Source organism: Pomacea canaliculata, linkage group LG13 (genome assembly GCF_003073045.1).
Source record: "Pomacea canaliculata isolate SZHN2017 linkage group LG13, ASM307304v1, whole genome shotgun sequence".
Classification (NCBI taxonomy): Eukaryota; Metazoa; Mollusca; class Gastropoda; order Architaenioglossa; family Ampullariidae; genus Pomacea; species Pomacea canaliculata.
Window position 1 is genome coordinate 18,862,880 of NC_037602.1, and position 18,171 is coordinate 18,881,050.

Sequence of the window (18,171 nt, forward strand, 5' to 3'; positions counted from 1 at the left end):
CGAAGAAGAAAGTCGAATTCAATTGCAGAAAGACGATAAAGATGTAGGGAAGAAAAAAATTACCCCGTCGTCCGTACGCGAGCTGAATTTTGTTAACATTGCAAGTTCACAGACGGATATTTTGTAGACAATTGAAAGTTTCCAGATGCCGGACAGGTCATTCTATTTAAGATCTTCGCTTCTCGCCACACGTGACATTTCCTTCAGATGTTGGTCAGTTGACCACAGCTCTGTCGGCGTTCCCCAAATGGGATTCGCTCAGTAGCGATGGGAGGGAGGCAAGACTGATACAGTGACCATGTTCGGCACTGCTCACCTATACACCTCACACGGAGAGGAGAATCGAGGCATTCCAGAACAAGTGCCTGAGGAGGCTGCTCCAGATGTTGCACGAAGCATGGTCACCACATTCGTAGGACACCAGGAATGTCAACTTGTAAGTCAAGCGGCGCAAGCTGGTCTTGTTTGGCCATGTGACCTGATACCCTTTGTCGAAAATTTGATGTACCTTGGAGGACGGACACCGCCGCGATGGCCAAGAGGAAGAAGTGGCTTGCGAAGATGAAGGAGTGACAAACCTACTTGACATTTCGAAAGGCTGGAGATGAGAACATCTTTAGCTTCTTACGAAAGGTTTGCGCACTCACACTGTAAGACGCGAGACGAAGGCAGGTCCTGCACTGTTATTTAATCACATTTTGAGGTTAACATACAAGCACAATTATATCAAAACTTTCCACACAGAGTTGCAGTATGTACAACTATGACTTTTTCTGACGCTGTTGCTAGCATATATACATGCATGTACCCCTGCTCAAATCATCTGAATTGAAACAAACAGCACTTCATCGATAATTTAATGGAAAGCCACAAGCATACGTGGAACACATCTGGGACGTGGACGTGTGGGGCAGACTTATAACCTGGCATAAACATAATAAGAAGCAATCCAACTGCAATAAAATATTGAGGATTTTCATCAGCGTGGCATCACAGGATCAATATTTTTCTTCTGCCCCAACCCTTTCGTTCTCATGAACATTACCACCATTCTGCCACTGGTTTCTAAGATAAGCTTCTTTCATAGTGGTGTAAGCTTTTCCCCTTCATAAAACAAAGCAACATAAACCTACCCCATGTCAAACTGGCAACAGGAAGAATAAGAAAATCTCTACATTCACTTCCTATCAAAATCCTCAACTATACTTGTTGGACTGGCCCACTTCAATTAAATGAATGACATGCAAACTGTTTTCTTTTAGAATAAATAAATGGTTCGTGATGGCGAAATTTGAGCTGCTAAAGCAGCATAGCACACTAGAAAGACTTTTATGTCAGCTTATGATAAGTTTTTTTTTTCATCATTCTGCATTAGACAAGGATGAAGAAATGCATGCCTCTTTATCATCCCTATACTAACACATTATCATAAATTAGAATTAAAGATAATACTAAAATACCAGACACTAAATATAAATGTAGTGAAATAATCGCTTATGCTTTAAAAGCCCATAGCTGACTCAATATATTAATTTCTTTTAAACATAATTAGACTGATAAAAAAACATCAAGTCCTTTGCTTAAATTTCTAAATACAAATTATTTTTGTTGCCAATGCACTTACTTTGCATTTTAAAAAAAAACTACTAGCAAAAAGTATTTCAAAATATTTTTCTTTAAGTGTTTTTATTTAAATGTTTCCCATACATATCACCTGTGTGATACCTGAACTGATTTGTTCACCAAAATAACTAAAGATTAAGAAAAACATGGACGTAAAATGTAACAGAATATTATTTTTTTTTATTATTTACAAGATAAAATCAGAGCCCTCGAAAGCTGAGCTTGTTCTGTCCTGGAAAACTGATTGCTAGCTATCCATCCAGAAATTGCAGCCTTTAATAGTTTAAAATAGCCACTTAACATTCTTTGCCCCAGACAAGCAAACCAACACATAATGTTACACAGTCAGAGAAAAAAATCAGGCATTGCTATAACCAAAATGAACATGTGAAGCACCTTTAGTCTACCATAACGGACACTCCTTACAGTTCAATGTGCATATCTGTAAGCCATGTTCACATACACAGCACCTTTCTTGCTTACACACAATCGCTCAATGTCAACAAACATTGCTACATCTCTCTTGAGGTTGTGATACTGGCTGATATGACTTCATGGTGATGTTGCTGGATGGAGAGACAGAAGAACAGGACACAGCACACACACACACCAGCAGGCAACTAAAACATTCAGAAAGAAAGGACTGACCCGACAAGTGATTCTTCCTGACTGGAACAATGTCAATGCCATCAAGGGGCTATTTCTGTGTGCATCAAGAAATAGCTCCTTACACAGGTGTCCCAAGGAAAAATATTTCTAGGATTGAGATAAGGTTGATAGTCTAGACTCTAGAATGAATGACAATGACAGCAGAACGCTGGAGAACAGCTTGTAAAATGGAAAACTTTCTTAGGGAAGGGTAACAATCTGTGGAGGTTAGGGGAAGCAGAAGAAAAAAAAAAAAACAAAAAAAAAAAACACCCTCTTACGCATTTTACAGTCTTTTCTTCCATACTTCTCTGAGGTATATCCAACTGAAAGACTTTGTTAATATGAATAAGAAACACAGCCTAGCTTTTAACTTGCTTTTGTGTTTAAAGAAAACCTGTAATACCTGAACACATTAAAGTGCTATAATCACCTTTTTTGATTAAAGCCACAAAATAATCTCTTTTAATCACTAATAAACCACCTGAAAGTAACAAAATTACAGGTTTATACTGTTAGTTGCATGTTTGAAAAATTCTAAGCCATTGTTCTGCCTTAAGCTAGCCCCATCTCCGACCTTTATGAACTACCATTAGAAATAAGTCTTCACCCAATGTTTGCCATTGTTTATAAAAAAAATATTCTTTCTGAAGTAGTGATGGTTTTTAAATATGTTTCAACATCTTTATTTGCATATGGCCATGACTTTTTTCCCTTCCATTACTAGTCCCAAATTTATTAGACCCTAAACTATAAGCACACAGAACCACTATACCATGTCTGTGAAACAGACATACACTTTAATGATTAAACAAGCAACCTTCACTATGGCATTCCAAGTCACCTGACTAAAATCTCAGAACTAGTTACAGACGACTTTCAGCCACATTTTAAACTACATCTATAAAATGCAAATTTTTAAATGTTATAGCTTATTAGGAATGATCAAGTGACCCTGGTCATAGTCAATGTTATAATTAAAAAAAAACAACAACCCACCAGTAGACTGATTAATCTTCATGTGTAGTGTTTCCTTAGGAAGACTATGCAATGTAGGCAATGTCATGATATAGCATGCAAAGGCAAAAACAAATGAAACAAACATTTTTGTATAAAATCTTCAAGCTCAGAATCACAATTGAAAAGGAAAAAAAGTAAAGAGATAACTACAAAAGTTATCACTTAATTTTGGTACATATAAGTCAAGATATCAAAGTGTTTTAAATTAAGCACTAACATTCCAACATGCTTCAACCTGACTAGGAATGGAAGGGGGTGATGGGTAAAAATCTACAGAAAAAACTTTTGACACAAACCAATTGCTTCACTTTCAAACACAGGTCTCTACTTTCAAACAAAAAAGATGCTGTCTTGATGCTGAGACAGTTGCAGTCACTAGTAACAAGAGTCTTTTATTAATAATCGTTTAATCTTCTTTACTTCCATTACTTGCAGAATATGTGTCTGCAATTGGCGGTAATTATGCACATGCTTTGATTTCAAACTAAAATTAAAAACGTTTGCATAGCCTCTGAGGCTGTATTAAAGTGATTTTTAAAGAAACAATGTTTTTTTCTCTTCATTGTCTTTCAGGGCATGGAAAATTGTGACTCAATATAAATGGATATATTTGAAGTCAAGCATACATCTAAGAGAGATCAGAAAAAGTATGAAGTAATGGCTGTCAAGTCTCACTCACGCAAAAAAAAAAGAAACCCTACTTTTTCAAACATTCAGGTCACTGAAAAATTAAGCAAAAATATTTTACCAGTCTTAAGATATCAGCAATATACGGAAAGACAGAACTCAAACAAAAAAGGCAAAAAGAGAGATGGGGAGAGTCTTTAGAAGATGAGAAAGAAACTTCAGTTTATTTCAAATTAAAAAAAAAAAAAAAAAATTGTGGGAAGGAAGAAGAGCTGGGGTAGGGCAATAACATGCCTTTGGATTTAAATTTCTTCGTCAAGTCTTTTGTGAATTTGCTAGAACACTGAGCATAATTATTCATATCTCTGATCTGTATCAATACCACATTGCATTTCTGTCCTGTTATATGCATAATCACCACGAACCTAATCGCAGTTAATAAAATAGCCATGCCCAATATTTAGCGAAAGACGATACACACATGGCAAACATCTTTCCAAAAAGTTCCCTGGGTGACTCAAAATATATAGCTTCAAGATGGACGTATGCACATTGAACTGAATGGATGTTTCAGACCTTCCCCTTGGTGACCTATTCACAAGCACAAAATGGGCCATGTCAAGTATGAAGATCTGGATGAGCTAGGCGTATTGTAGTAACCTGCATATGGCACGGAGTGGACAGGAAATGGCGCTGCAGGTCACTGGATAATATCAGAGGCCAAGCTTACAGTGGACTTGAAGCCACCAGAAAGCAACTACCTGACATGACAAAGGGGAGGCAACTAAAGGAATACATGGTGTGCGGGGGGACTGGGGAAATGAAGGTGGTGGTGGTGGAAACAAGGAAGAAAAAGGAATTTGAGCAAGAAGGGAAGCAACTAGAGATATTCCTGATATTCCCACTGCTCTTTCTCATAGCCTTCATGCACATGATCCAGCAACACTTTACGCCGACTTTCACAGTACCTGAAAAAGTAAATTTATTTTTAAATTAAAAAATGTCCAAAACATTGGTTTACATGAATTTCAGATACAATCTGATGCAAAACCCAATCTTTCTTACAATCGTGTAATAGTTATTATTCAATAAAGCAAGAATGAAAAGGAAAAGTGTGGAACCGATCGCCAAAAACAATAAATGAATGCACAACGTCCTTACCTATACTTGTCCTGCACTTTCTGCTTAATGTCCTGCAGCATGTCAGAAGAGATGTCACGTTCCAAGTATTCTGATAGTTGTTCAGTAGCATTTTCTAGATCTTTTTGGTTGTCCTGCATCAACATATGACATTATAATAGAGTAAACAAACAAACAAACAAAATCATGCAATTTCTCAGTGTTACTGAATGAAATGCAATAGCAACTTTTTTCAAGAAAATTAATATGTATTAACCCAATGCAAAGAACCTAATTGTTTATATAACATAGTCACACTTCAAATCTCAGGTAATAACCATGTGTAAATAACAAATTGTTTTAGAAACCTGTAACAAGTAAAAAGACTTAACAATGACTGAATGAAGACTCTTCAGGTGAATCTTCAAACCATTTTGCACATTTAATGCACTTTCAAAAATGTCAAGTAAAACACACCTCAAATATGATAGACTGGTTGTTTTTGCGTAGATAGAATGCAAAGACATATGTATACATAAGTGTCTGTCTGCACATGCATAAGACATCCACAGCCTTCTTGAGGAACTGTACTTCAATCCATGACATGTTGTGTTGTTGCATCTCCTCCATTTTGCTTCGAACTGCCGTGTAAAGCTGCAACATGTTCAGTACAACACCATATGAGTCTCAATGGTTTAGAGCTTGATGTGCTTGTGAAGGAGGGGGGAAAGAGGAAGAAATTACACGAAAGACACATCAGGATTTAGCAGTGAGAACAAGAGACAGACAACAACCAAAATTTATTTCTGTTTTGCTCACACGTTTTTAACAATGCAGGAGATGAACATGGCTCATACAGTTTCAACAGATCAAACGGCTTTGACACGATGAAACAAGATACAAAGGAGTCATTAACGCACCATTCAGTTTATTTATAATAAACAATGACAATAAGTAAACACTTGTGGCAAGGCTTGTGCAAGTACATAAAACTGTGGGGGTGGGGATCCGGGTGCAGGACAGAAAGCATACAATCTGTACTCCTGTTTCCTTACCATTTAAACACTTCACTGGAAAGTGTTATGAAACTTACAAGTACTTCATTTACCTTATGTTCAAATTTAAGGCTCTGCATATGGTTCATGTAACGGTTGCAGTAGAACAGGTAACGCTGCAATGCAGCTCTTGATTTCTGTAAATTAACAGTCTTGGGTTAACAATTAATAACCTGTCTTCATTTTCCCTGTATAAAGCTACCTAATGCTACGGAACAAAAAAGCAAAATCAGCACACATAGTCTCTAAACAATTGGCCAGTAAATACAGTCTTTTATCTCCTTACTTTGTCAAAGACTTAATTAACAGCATCCTCAAAAAACCAGAACACATTGTCAAATCCTTCATAGTTTTCAACTTTTGCAGGTAAAAACTCCTTCTCTGGCAGATCAAAAGCTACTTTGTTACTTACCTCTTGGTTGTCTCTTGCCTTCTTTGCATCATCCTCATTATATCGATTACAGTTATACCTGGAAAGACATAAAATGAAGTTTTTCAAAGCTATCTTCCTTTACCTGGAAAAAACTATCACAAATGTTGAAATATTGTTTCAAAAATGAAATCCAACATCCTATTTGTTTTATTTCTACAAAACTGAGCACCGAGGTATATAGTCTTGAAGCATGTGGTGGGTTTAATGGATCTGGCAACTGATGGGAGAGAAGTCGCTTTGTGACAAATGACACCTACTGCTTGGAACAGACCATTTGTATTGTTGCCCCAGTCTAGACCACATCTTCATTTTCTGTCTCCAAAGTAGAATTGTTCACAAAGGAAGAAAGATGGCATATAATACAGCAGGATCAGCAAAACAAGACAACTTCAGCTGAGTGTAAAACGGAGACACAAAAGTAGTGATAGGTCACTACTGAGCCTGCACACTTAAGTTAAACTGTGAATTTTAAGCAAGCAAATTATGATGGGGTGATGTCTTTTGCCTAACTGGCTAAAAGAAGCTGCACTGTGTAGTACTTTTGTCTAACATGACCTATTTTTTTATGCTGCACTTGGTGCTTGTGCTATCACGTGTTTGGAATGGGCCCCTTCCATGTTGGTGGTCTTGGTTCCTCTTCGATGTGAAGACTTTATAATCGGTGCTGTTCTGTGGACTTCAATTCTGTTTGACCATTAATGATAGTGATATTTTGCATGTGTTGGGGTTCATTCATCGTTCCAGTGCAACTTGTACCGTCCACTGGATGTGGTGCTTAGAACAATTGCTACGGATGTGTCTTCCTGCTTGTATGATATGTTTAATATCTGAGCTGCGGAATATGGTTCATGCTGTATGTAGGCACTATCCTTTGACATGGAGTACACAGTCTGCTACACACCTACGTCATTTTGTTATGTCATCAGCTTATTTTGACTTCACACCACCTGCTGTCATTTGGCCCATATGGTAGGGATATGGCACTATACAAGCAAACTTTTATTATTATTATATTATTTCATTTATTATTTCATGTTTAAATTTTTTTAAAAGTTTGTTAATTATCCGTCTTACAAGCAAAGTGTTTTGTTTATTATAGCAGGTCGATTGACTCCAAGCCTCTACCATCAGACTGTACTGTGTGAGTTAAGACTCATTTTGTGATGACAGATCACATATACGTATCTTTCATTTTTGCAGCTGTACTCACCAGGATGACCCATGGGGCTCCCACGGTCCTAGACACACCCAACAAAAGTCCGCCTTGCAATTCTGATTCTTGCACACCATGTGGTTGCACCCACCATCCTTCTCTATTGTTACATGGCACTTGGGACATTCCTGGTCAACGAAAGCAATACAATGCAAAAGTTTTTCATATCCACTTGAAATAGAAAAGTGCTGATATCTAGAATATGGCACACTGGGGCCTGCATGAGAAAATAATTATCATGTAGCATTTAGTCACTGCATATTAGCACAACAGCAGTCAGAATTACACAGTCAACCATGAGTGAATTTAAGGTCTCTCTCAACTTCACATTTGCTTTTACATAAGAATATAACACATGAATGCACTATAGTCAAGCATTATTAAGTTATAAAAGTATCTGTCACAATTTATTTGTGTATTCCAGAGTTAAGTGATGGAAAAATATAACTAAAATGCAGAATACTGAACTAGAAGTAAAACACCACACTAATCATAAAGAGAATTCAGCCATACAATACAATACAACTTTATTAATCCACAAGGGCAATTAGAGGTATGATGACACGCCAGCACACTAGAGGGAAGATTATGTAAGAGATTAAAGGGAATAGATTCTGGCGACATACACACACACATGTGCACACACACCCACTCGTATAGTAACACAGCAACAGGAGGTTCAGTGGGCACCCCGCACAAGGTCACCTCCTAATTTTAATAATTAGCCATAATTTTAATAAAGAATACTGACTTTTGTGTTGGCAGCAATCCAATTGGACGTCTCACTGTCATCATCACATTTTTTAATCCATTTCTTGAGCCATATACACTTGACTGGGTCATGCCAGTTTTCTCCACATGCAAAGCTGCAGATAGCAATAGCACACCATTACTGCAATGCTAACGTTTTATTTAGTGATTTTATCCTCTAACCCAACTCTGTTATGGGAAAAAAAGACAGCAGCAGTACCACTGAATAAGGGACTTCTCTAAATCTTTATGCTGATATGAACAAAAAACCCACCAACAACTGTTGGCATGACAAGCACACAAAAAAGACCAATAAACAGACTTCACTGTACAGTGGTACATCAAAATATAAGCAACTTGGCAAACAAGTGCATCATCATCAGGTGGTCAGATTGGAATTTGACAGTGTGGCCTGTGTCTATCAGCTATATACAGGATTAGACAAAGGTCACAAAGATACAGCCACAGTGCATCTAGCTCAGCACTCGACAAACAGGACTACAGGTGGCTGTTAAACAGATTAACCAAAAAACTTATATTGCGAGTTCTCTTATGTACAGAAAGAAGTTGTATTAACCAAGCAGCTACAACATGAGACTGTGGACAGTCATGCTTGTTATGGATTATGGTTCTTGCATGCTACAATAAATTATTTTATCTGATAAAATCCAATATGTCAAAGCTGAGCTACCAGCCAATAATAATAAATGGATTTCAAAAATGCATTTCTCTGCTGGTAACAAGTTCAATGCACTTCAACATAGACAATCCTTTCTGACACTTACATGTACACAAACAGCGAACACTCATGCACAAAAAGGTATCCACACAAAAAGCAGAAATGCATGCATGCGGGAGTGGAAGGTATGAAAAAAGAGAAAGCCACTAGCTACTTAAAGTGCTCAGGGTTCACACAGTTCTGGCCACAATTAAAATGAGGATCTCCTAAGGACATGGAAACCTATTCTAAAGATCATTCAAGGATATTTTCATAACATACAGAACTACAGGTCATCTATAAATTATTTTATTTCATTCATTACAGATTTTTAGATTAAAGGAAGATATAACACGGGGCAAAATTTTATTAGCAATTTTTTAAAATTAGGGCTGAAGAAGTAAGTTTCAGCTCTATAGCGTTTCTTATTCTTCCCATATTTTTCTGCTTTCATGTGTGCTTTTAAGCTAGCTTTGTTCACGGAAGAAATATTCAAAGCATGCAGGCAAATATAACTTATTCCTTATGCATGGGTGGGAACTAAAATGTTTCTGTGGACTAAAGTAGGTCAAAGCCAGACACCACACCGCTTTATTTATGATATCTGAAATAATTTTATGACCTAAAACTCGTTTATATTTATACTTTAGACAATCAAACTCAATTTAGTTTCAGTTCTGTAAGCAGTATCCTGCATTACCTACTAGGTAGCTATCTTTGCCCTGGGCAGTTTCTTTATTTTTGAGGAAATTGTTACGATTGAACAGTATTGCATGGTTATTTTTTCACCTATCAAAAAAGCTATTTTTACCATTGTCAAAACATTATCCAGCTACACATTTGCAGGTATGCCCACATCATTACTTACTTCATCAAGTTTTATCTTTTCCTAACATGACCTGTTCCAATCTGTTACATGATGAATCTGCTTTTTTAAAAAATGGTTTTGCCTTCTGAAGGTCTTTTATGCTCTCTCTTCCTTCAGTGTGTGTGCTGAACAAGCCCTTCTCAAAGGAAATTTTTCTTTAAATATTAGTTTATGCTTATCTTATGCAAGATCTTGGCTGTGAAGCTTTCATTGCTTTTCCACCAAATGATTTCAATTTTAAAAAAATATCAATATTCACGTTCTTAGGAACAGCAACACTTTGAAAAAATTTCCTCACATGTAAAAACCTATATAAAGATAAAGAGGAAATTTTTTAATTATTATTCTCAGTAACAGAAGTCTTGAAAGAAACTGCTCCTATCCTAATGAGCACGTCACATTTTAAAGCTGGCTAGAGGGAACAAAAACACGGTTTTAAAATAACTAAATCGAAATGCCTTGCTAATCATTTCAGTCTGGCTTGTCTAGTTTCGTCACCTCTCTCACCCGAGTTGGACTCAATCTTTTTTGAACAGTGGGGCGCGAGAAGAATAATGTGAACACACTTTACACAAAATAACGATTAAGCATCTCTCCTTTTTTTTTTAAATAAGGACCTGACAGCAATTTATAAGGACCTATTCCCTAAAAACAAGCACTTTAAGGCCTTATTTTACCCACCCTCATATCTACAAATTTATAAGCACCTATAAGTGTACCTAGAAAAATTGGATCTTAAGGTCAGACTTGAAGGGATCAAAGGTGGTATGTGTGTAAAGTGATGGTGGCAAAGAATTCCAGACACTGGAACCAGAGAAAGAATGAGTGAGATAGTCAAACTTATCCTGCCTGATTTGAGAAGGTCGGAGTGACCCGGCTAATAACTCTGACAGCTAATCACTGACAAGTAGCAGTGCTGTTTTCTGTATAATGTTAAGCAGATTGAAATGGTTCTAGTAGCAACTGGTCCGCAAAATGGTGGTGCAGCTGATAAAGCACAGAATTCTTCGATATTCTGGACAGGAACGGAAGGTTTGAGACAGGGCAATAATTTCTGAGGTCGTCAGAATCAAGAATGACTTTTAGCAGTGGGATGACTATAGCATGTTTACAAGAAGAGGGTACAGTGGCAGCTGACAATAGGCTAGTCTCAGTATTGTCTTTAGGTTTGTCTCTAGTCTCGGTCTTGTCTTTGGGTCTGTCTCTAATGAGCTGTTTTTCTCTTCGCACAAAATTCTCAAAGGTCAGCCCTTGAGATTTTGCTCTGAGAAGAAGTAGAAGATTAACTATGCAACTGTCTCATTCATGAAAACTTCAAAGTTCTTTGTTCCTCCACATTTTATAATGCATTCATCTACTGGTTAATTCAATTCCATAGATTAGCACATCTGTTGAAAAGCAGCACTTATTCACGCATGATTTCGCCATTCTCAGTTAAGTGCTACAGTATTTTCTTAGTTCCATGTGTTTCTGTCATTATGCAAAATATACTCTCACAATTTAGACCATTTAAGGCAGACTACAAAAAAAGATTTTAAATTCAAGCTTTAAAGTATATGACAACTTTCTCTGCTAGGACTCTGTTTTGCCATAGCTGGTCACTAGCATGCAGCCAGCTGCAGTCTTCTTAACTAGGTCTAAGCTCAATTTCCACTCTTGATGCTTATATCTAGAAACTAAGGTATTTCTTTGAGATCATGAGGCTCCAGTAAATAGAACTGTAGCGTTTTCCAAAAGGCTGCTTACCAGAATGAGTGGCCACATACACATGTGACTGGCTTTGAGTCATAGTAAGTCACCTTCACAGCATGGCCACAGTCTGGTGCAGGGCACCAGCGTAACAACCGGTTGCACTAAGGAGGTAATAAAAAGTGAAATCGGTTTTCAAGTAAAAAATGGCATGAGACATATTTGATTTTTACCTCTTCATACTTAAAAGCCATTGAATCTACTCAAAATTCTCTTTTAAGGGTATACTATACATTTTTATCTAATGATTGCATAAAGCTCAATGGAGGATAGTATTTCCTCAAATGTAAGTGAATACACCCCTTCTGTTCTTGAGACACACACATAAAACATCACCAAGCAAGGGGGAAAGTCAACAACACAGACATTAAAATTTACATGTATAAGTTAACTTTGCTAAGGCCTCAGCCCATGAGAGACCTCAGACCATATGTTAATTAGGTGTATCGGTGTACAATAATGATGTCCTGAATTAACCTCCTTCTGTGCAATGTGATGTTAAAAGCGTACGTTTTGAACATGAGATTGGGATTTTAAATTCAAATTTTGGGAAATAGCATTTTGCACTAAGGTTTTCCCATCAGAAAATGAAACATTAGCTTTGTAACAAAAATCTGAACTGTATTTGCTCTTTAATTGTATTCATGGAGATGCAGAGGCCTAGTATTTTTTAAACATCAATAGCCTGATGGAATATCGTCCAAGTTTATTTCTATGTCAAATATTTACACAGAAGTCTACTTCTTACAAGCCAATCACTGGCAGAGAAAACAGCCAAAATGTTATTAATTTTTTAAAATGAGCAACATATTTAAAACAAACAAAACTTACTTCAACAAAACTGTTGGTTATAATTTGCTGATACTTCAATTTCACCTTGGGTTCACAAAGAAGTTTCCTGAAAATATATATTGTTTTAAAATGTAATCAATACTTATATTACAAATGTAAAAAAAATGGCAACCTAGCACTGTGTGGAAATAAAATTTTACATCAGACAGCAATAAAAAATTGTTAACAATACTTACATGACAGTTGCATCATCAACGAGGATATCACAACCAAAAGCAGCACAAGATATCGTCTGCCCCATGCCCTCATCTATTATCTTTGAGGTGAGGTACTCTGCCCAGCATTTTGCACAAAACTTGTGCCCACATTCCAGTCCTGTCATTTCCTGCACACACACACACACACAGCCAGTCGTTACATAGCTAATTGAGGTTTGCCTTAAAAAAAATGCAATTTACATAAGTATCCAAGCTTTGTGCAGTATGACGATTATAACATGGTTCCCAAACTCTACAACATGCTACAGAGAAATCACTGTTGGTATTTGGCATCCAAACTCAAGACTGCCATAACTTAACACTACATTACACACCTTAAAAATTTAAGTTATAGTTTTCAATGACTGGTAGGAAAATATATAAATTATATACTATTTTGTTTTTATTTCTGCAGAAAAGTGCCTGCACTTCCACAATGAATGAATTCTGTATGTAGGATGTTGTTTATTTTAAATTCAGACTTTTTTCTCTTTTTTTTTAATAGGATATATGCTCACAAAGCAGGTGCATGCTCAAACTAATTCTCCATAATTGCCTACTTTTTCTTCTCTACGGTCTTAGATATAAGCAGCAATTATGTTTTCTTAATTAAGTTGGTAATTATTTACAAACTGATAGTTGTAGTTTTTCTTCTTCTTAACATGAAGCTTAAATTACAGACCTCAATTTTGTCCCATTTATTGGTTACTAAATGTTTGTGATCACCATCTGCAAGCTTACAGTGTTTGGAACAGGGTAGCAGCAGATCTCACACTCCACTCGTTCATCAGGTGGTGCTGACCTTGTAGATCGCTTAAAAAAGTAATAAACTGTATATAAAGTATTTTTCATATCAAACCAATATTTCTTTATCATAATTGGTGGAAAGAGATTTTAACTGTAAATAAAATGTGTATTTTAATTTGCATGTCACATTGTCCCTCTTAAAAATGTCATATAAAAGCACCGAATGACTTTTTATTTACAGTGTCACTTGACTTAAGGTTACACTGTTAACAGCTTCTTGGGTAGAAAGTATTGTTGACCACCCAATCTTTAAAAAAATTGTTTTCTTGGTACATCGAATCTGAACTTATGACCCATAAATTGTTCTTGATCTTTTTAATAACACACAAGTATTTTTTCTCAATTTATGAAACAAAAATGTGCTGTTCCAGAATTAGTGTAGTAAATTTTTCAGCACTATTAAAGTATGTCGCACCAATTTAAAAAACTAAAATAGTTATAATTTGTTTATTTAGATACATATCTCACTAAACTCTTAAAGCGACTTATTGCTAACTTACTCTAGGTTTTAAATCCCTACGATGAGGACTGATGACATGAGCCTCTGAAAACAATCTTTCCTGATCCCCATCGTAGTACCTGGAATTGAAAATGACAGTACCTTACATGCTCTTGCTCATAAAAAAATTACATTCTAACATAAAATGACAGTGCAAAAAGTTTAGAGCATGAGCATAGCATCCACAGCATGCAAAATAGCAAATAACTAAGTAAAAAAGTAGCTTGCATAGTTTTTTAATCCCCAAAATAAAACTCAAATTCACTGCCTTCGTCTCATAAAATTAAAAACAAAAAAACAAAAGAAATTGTCAGCATGTTGTGCTATCTTAAACCATTATCTGCAAAATACTTTGATAGTCTATTGATTTACTTGGACAAACTTAGAGATGGATATAACCACTCCCAGCACTTCCTTCTGGATATGATCACAGCTTTATAGCTGGAAAGTGCTATTATTTGTTAGACTGATTACCCCTTAAAAGACTATTAACAATCAAAATGTCCTGAATGAGTGATTACTAAACAAGTAAACATGTAACAGATGCATGTAAGTGCCAAAATTACACTCTCCCTAGCCTCTTCACTATTCTAACCTTAAATTTGCTAATAATCTCTTTGAATTAGGAGGAGAATTCAATGACTTCTTCTACTTCATATGTAAATGGCAATAATCTTACTATACATATTCTTCACTCAATGCAAACATTTTATAAATCCCTACTCATACAAGTTATAGAATAAAAGAGAGGTTGAGCCAACAGGTGTTGCAGTGTAATTCTGATGAACACATTGCCAATGCTAGTTATTTCTGTCAACTCATTTTTATTTAACCAAGAAATGAAGGAAATACATGTACACCCAAAAAATCTTATCCAATTGGTTTTATCTCCTTTCCCCCACCCACAAAAAAACAAGGCTTCATTTTAGAAGCTTCTTTTAGATAAAGATAAGTGACAGCACATCCCACAAAGGAGTATAAGAATGATGGACAAGGACATAAAAGATTCCCAAATGTTTCCTTTTGAATGAATTCATATAACTATTAAGCACTTGTTTTCATTTACAAAAGTTACAAGGGTTCATTTTTCTACGGCTTCTTGACCTTCAGTATTTCTCACCAAGGAAGAGGGGGTGAGGTGAATTGGTGTTTTATGCCAAGCCAGCGACTAAGGCTATATCATGGCAAGCCAGACAGCACTGTAAACAGATGCCACATGCAGAGAAAGAACAGTGTGCTCAAGTAGAGAGCTGAACCCAGGACAGCCAACCTTCACTGTATTAGTGAGAGGAGCTAACCATTGCGCCACCAGGCTGCCCTCACCAAGGAAGATGCAACTAACTTACATCTCTTCAGCATCAATGCATCTGATATAGTGCTATACTGCACTGATGCTTTCAAACTAAAGGCACTGAAATCCATGTTACAGACACAAACAATAAAACACTTATTTTACTAGTGCTGCTCATTTTAAATTATATGATTTATACTTAGATTTATATTTAGGAGGTAAACATCACAACTGATTTCCTAGTCTTCACTAAGTTCACAATAGTAAGATAGATATTAGAAACAATTAACATGAGTGCATGTTAATTTTGGGAGCTGTAATAAGTAAGCTGTAACACTTTATTTGTTGCTCTGGTTCAATGAACATTATGTACTAGAAGCATGATCTTAAGAATTCCTAACAACTTTAAGGGACAAAACCATAGATCATGATTTCAAACTGACTTTCACAAGAACAAATAATTTTTCTTTAAAGATACTGCCTACAATAACAAGATCAGGTACTAGAAAGAGTTAGTTGTTTCCTTGTACCAAACTAGTTAAAAAATAAAGTGAAACAAAGCAAGATGCATGGTGCAAAAATCAGAGGAATGTGATGTCTTCCCAGCAGCCTGACACGTTTATATTATGTGCTATTTGTAGACAGAAAACGTTATGGCATTTACTTTATTATCTTAACTTTAAAATAAGAAATAAAGTACAGGGAGGACACCAAGCAATGGTTTCTTTCACCTTACCTCTCCATAAGTTTCTCTTTATCCCATTTAAAATGATTTAATAAAATCCGAGTAATAGTTGTTGGAATCTGAAACACAAAACACGAAAATGATCATTAAAAAAAAGAATACAATTTCTAGTCTGGTAGCAACAAAAAAAAATTTAATGAAGACTGAGTCTATTCAGCATTCTCTTGAGAAAGTTATTCATTTTCAATAGAACTCACAAAACTACTTAGTATAAGGATATACATTTGCAAGATCCCCGAAAGTTTTCTAGTTTGTCCTTATACTGCATTTTGTATTTTTTTTTTCTATTGTATTCACTGGGGCATTCCAACAATATATTTGATCATCAAGCATCAAAAGAGCAAAGTGTTTGATCAGATATCTGAGAAACACAATGAGTGCCAAAATCCCTTCTGCAAGCAACAGGCATTTGGCATCAACTACTAGCTTTTAAAAATCTTTTCATTTTTACAAAAAGTACCACCTTGAGTATTTCAATATACCCAGACAAATAATGTGACTATATCATATCATATATCAAGTATGCCTTCATAAAGAGAAAAACTAGGTTGTGCCTTAACTGTATATGTCAAAACTTCTTTCTTTTAACCTTGCTGTCAAAATAACTTACTCATAGAATAAATAAAACACCTAGGTGGAAGTCAAATTTGTAAAGATGGTGCTTTGGTGTTGCCAAATTTAAGATAAGAGTAATCATTTTAATTATTTCTTTGCTGTATAAACACAATGAAAAAATTTAAATAACAATGCATCACTTAATAATCAAAAGAAGTGTGTGGAGACTGTGGGGTTCTAATGCTGTTGAATTCCATTAAACAAAAGATCTACTTAAGTTGTCATTTCTATAAGAACACAAGATTTCCTAAAGTCTTCAACTTCTAAATTAATAAAAGTATAAAAGGAAATAGCAATGTCTTTGAATTCTTGATTTTCTTTCTCCCAGTTTTAAATTATAAATTCTGAGACTAAAACACAAATCATAAGGGTAGGTACATTTAGCTCAGAATACACTTGGCATTGAACCTTTTTCTGGATTTAAAACAAATTCTATTTGGTGACTACTAGCATTAACTAAAGATCAATCTCTTTATGACAACACAAAAATACCACAATGTTTAGAAATCTAATGAACAATGGATTTTTATTATGCTTTCAAATACATTACTAGATAACGTCATTGGATGTCATAGTTTGTAAAGAATTAATTGTGTTACTCTTCTGATGGTTATGTGGCACAGATCTTATATTTGTCAGCATGATTATCAAAAAAACGTTCATTCTTAGTCTTTAAATTAAAGGTCAGGATCCCAAGATGGTGGTTTTGATGGCATGCCGGACAAACAACACTAGTTTCTTTCTTTACGCACCTGAACTACAGCATTAACTTCTTTTATAGAATCAACCATAAACTGGACGATCTGGTCAGCTGAAAGAACTTCGTAGTGGAAGTCTTCATCATCGCGCCGCTCATGTGTTGACGAAGATTCAGCAGGTTCCATTTCCATTGGAAGTTCTTCTTCAGAAATGTCATCTGATTCTGCTTCATCAATCACCATTTCCCCGTCACTATCCATTTTGAAGGCACAGGTGATGCGGAGAACTCCACATACGATTGTTCTGTGCCCTACTGAGCCGTGTTTTCTCCTAAGTCAGAACTGCTTTATCCTACCTTTCTAACCAAAAATCCAACCATCAACACAGGCTCGAAGTCGCTCGTTTACGTTAGTGACGTCATCTTCGGAAACCTTATTTCAAGATTCAATACCCTTAAATTTACACAACCATCTCTCTGTTGTCACCTGAAATATAATAATTAATCTCTCATTAAGGGTACTGCCACCTTATTAGTGACCAAACACTGATATCTGAAGCTTGACAAACTGTTCTCTTTACGAAGATGATGTCACCTTCGCTTCGGCTAGTGCTAGGGTCAATCATTGACGTCTCTACCTTGTAT

The 18,171-nt window shown here is 35.9% G+C and overlaps 1 protein-coding gene across 1 annotated transcript; it reads right to left on the bottom strand.

The window, feature by feature from the left end:
* Window positions 1-668: 668 nt before the first annotated feature.
* On the bottom strand, window positions 669-18,152 carry LOC112554066 (E3 ubiquitin-protein ligase arih1-like). Its single transcript, XM_025221651.1, has 14 exons — window positions 17,582-18,152; window positions 16,206-16,273; window positions 14,180-14,258; window positions 13,614-13,685; window positions 12,852-13,000; window positions 12,655-12,721; window positions 11,821-11,927; window positions 8,490-8,604; window positions 7,736-7,866; window positions 6,505-6,562; window positions 6,146-6,229; window positions 5,515-5,691; window positions 5,080-5,192; window positions 669-4,886 (listed from the first exon to the last, which is right to left on the bottom strand). The coding sequence occupies exons 1-14, from the start codon at window positions 17,786-17,788 to the stop codon at window positions 4,799-4,801; spliced, it is 1,515 nt and encodes a 504-aa protein (XP_025077436.1). The 5' UTR covers window positions 17,789-18,152; the 3' UTR covers window positions 669-4,798.
* Between the last annotated feature and the right edge of the window lie 19 nt (window positions 18,153-18,171).

Coding starts and splice junctions, on each gene's coding strand:
- LOC112554066 (XM_025221651.1), bottom strand. CDS start 17,788: ATGGATAGTGACGGGGAAATGGTGATTGATGAAGCAGAATCAGATGAC. Junction 7,867..8,489: donor GGATTGCTGCCAACACAAAA/GTCAGTATTCTT, acceptor TTCGTTGACCAG/GAATGTCCCAAGTGCCATGT. Junction 5,193..5,514: donor ACCAGTCTATCATATTTGAG/GTGTGTTTTACT, acceptor ATGTTGATGCAG/GACAACCAAAAAGATCTAGA.